Genomic DNA, 2635 nt, shown 5'->3' on the forward strand with positions numbered 1-2635 from the left:
CATTCCTGGAACACGGGCCAGGTTTTCAAACAAGCATGGAAACATTGCATGTAACCTCATGTCCCTCCCAGTTTCATGTCACACCCTTTTTATTTTTAAAATCCCACCCTCCTCAAACCCAAGAGAAGGCAACAAGATCCCTCTTACCGGACAAACTTTAACAAACCATTGGGTTCCCTCCCTGTAAACTGCCATGGCCACTCCTCTGGTGAGGACTTCATCCACGTAGAAACTAACTGCATCTCCCACTTTCACAGGAACCCCCTCTTCCATGTCCAGATTTCCCTTCTGTTTCACATCATCGTCATCAGTTATGGGAAGAAACAGGACTTTGTTAAAAGGCAGGAAGATCCCACAGTTCCTCTTGCACTTGAAATACTCGGTGCCGCGGTGGGATCCGTCGTTGCACCCCTTGTTTTCCCCCTCGCCCTGAAAACAGGTCAGAAAGGTGCTTTGAACACACAGAAACACCAAAGAAGCATCTTACTTTCTTCACAGGATTGTCTAGTCCAACCCCACTGCCAAGGCAAGGATTGCCCGAGCACATTACACAGGACTGCATCCAGGTGGGCCTGGGATGTCTCCAGAGAAGGAGACTCCACCACCCCCCTGGGCAGGCTGTTCCAGTGCCTGGTCACCCTCACAGTCAAGTTTTTCCTCCTGTTCAGATGGAACTTCCCATCTTCCAGTTTGTGCCCATTGCCCCTTGCCCTGTTGCTGGGCACTACTGAAAAGAGCCTGACTCCATCCTCCAGACACTCACCCTTTAGATATTTATAGACATTAATCAGGTCTCCTCTCAGCTTTCTCTTCTCCAGGCTAAACAGTCCCAGCTCTTTCAACCTCTCCTCATAAGAGAGATGCTCCAGTCCCCCAGTCATCTTTGTTGCCTTCCACTGGACTCTCTCCAGCAGTTCCCCTCCTTGTTGCCCTCCACTGGACTCTCTCCAGCAGTTCCCTTCCTTGTTGCCCTCCACTGGACTCTCTCCAGCAGTTCCCTTCCTTGTTGCCCTCCACTGGACTCTCTCCTGCAGTTCTCTGTCTCTCTTGCAGTTCTCTGTCTCTCTTGCACTGGGACCTCAGAATTGGCCACAGTTCTCCAGCTGTGGCCTCACTAGGGCAGAAGAAAGGATGACCTCCCTCGACCTACTGGCCACACTCTTCCTAATGCGTCCCAAAATACCATTTGCCTTCTTGGCCACAAGGGCACAACGCTGCCTCATTGTTCAGTTATTGTCTACCAGGACTGCAAGGTCTTCCTTCTCAGGGCTGCTTTTCAGCAGGTCAACCCCTTGGGCACTTTACCTGTAGCTCCACCCCGAAGTAGGAGGGAGACAGGACAGCTGAACTGGTTTTGTAGATGCTCCCAATGTAACGGATGATTCCAGGGAAACGGTGCCTGTCAACCTCCACCACCACTTTCTGCCCTGGCACTGCCCTCAGAGCTCTGTCCAAGCTCAGCCTCTCAAAGAAGTAGTTCAAGCGCTCGTTGTGGCCACCAACAGCCAGGAGGAAGGTGGCCACCTCCTCACGCACGGGCTGAAGGATTTCTATGTTGATGGTGACAGTGGAGCTGTCATCCAGCATGATGACTTTCAAGAAGCAAGCTGGGGGCCTGTGGTCATCAGTGAAGTTGCGCAGGTAATTCCTCTCGCTGCAGAAGCACATGTTTCCTGCTTGGAAGTACTTGCTGCCGTAGGCACAGTCTTCTGTAAGGATGTAATAGCAGTTTCCATCAGAGGCTGAAGGTAGGAAGTTGGTCATGGTCATTCCCTGGGTTGGGAGGGAGGAGAAAGTCACACCAGTGAAGGTACCTGCATGTTACCGTGGAATGGTGAAGGTTGGAAGGGACCTTAAAGATCATCAGGTTCGACCCTCCCTGCCATGGGCACCTCCCACTCAACCAGATGGAGCCTTGAACACCTCCAGGGAGGGGGCAGCCACAATCTCCCTGGGATCTTAGATCCAGAGAGTCTTTAGGGTTGGCAGGGAGCTCTGGACATCACCCCTCCAAGCCACCTGCAGCAGGTCCCACAGGAACCTCCAGAGGGGCTGGGATGTCTCCAGAGAAGGAGCCTCCACAGCCTCTCTGGGCAGCCTGGCCCAGGGCTCTGCCACCCTCCCAGGCAACAAGTTCCTCCTCCTGGGGAGCTTGACCCTCCTGTGCTCCAGCTTGTGCCCCTTGTCCTGTCCCTGGCAGCCCTGAGCAGAGTCTGGTCCCCCCCTCTTGAGCCCCCTGGAGATACTGCTCAGCCTTGAAGAGATTCCCCCTCAGTCTCCTCCTCTCCAGCTGAACAGCCCCAGCTCCCTCAGCCTTTCCTCCCAGGCAGATGCTACATCCCCTCAGCATCTTGGGGGCCCTGCCCTGGACTCTCTCCATTAGTTCCTTGTCCTTCATGAACTGGGGAGCCCAAAATTGGACCCAGTTCTCCAGACGTGACCTCACCAGGGCAGAACAGAGGGGAAGAATTCAAGTTAGGAAAGGTCTGGAGCCCAACCCCACACTCAAAAGATGTTGCTCACAGCCTCACCCACCTGAGCTTGGAGCATCTCTAGCAACAGAGATCCCACAGCCTCCCTGCTCCCTCAGTCCTTGACCATCCTCATGGTGAGCAAGAAAAAATTCCACCTGACC

General features: G+C 53.8%; 1 protein-coding gene across 1 annotated transcript in view; it reads right to left on the reverse strand.

Moving 5' to 3' along the window:
* LOC104392715 (ubiquitin carboxyl-terminal hydrolase CYLD-like) overlaps nt 1–1770 on the reverse strand; it is a 17806-nt gene extending 16036 nt beyond the window's left edge. The window contains exons 1-2 of the mRNA XM_010002146.1: nt 1306–1770; nt 148–429 (exon numbers count right to left, since the gene is read on the reverse strand). Of these exons, the coding sequence (XP_010000448.1) occupies nt 148–429; nt 1306–1770 (747 nt within the window). The remainder of the gene's footprint in view (nt 1–147; nt 430–1305) is intronic.
* Nucleotides 1771–2635: the final 865 nt, after the last annotated feature.

This window comes from Chaetura pelagica, unplaced genomic scaffold, assembly GCF_000747805.2.
Source record: "Chaetura pelagica isolate M959 unplaced genomic scaffold, ChaPel_1.0 scaffold297, whole genome shotgun sequence".
Taxonomy (NCBI): Eukaryota; Metazoa; Chordata; class Aves; order Apodiformes; family Apodidae; genus Chaetura; species Chaetura pelagica.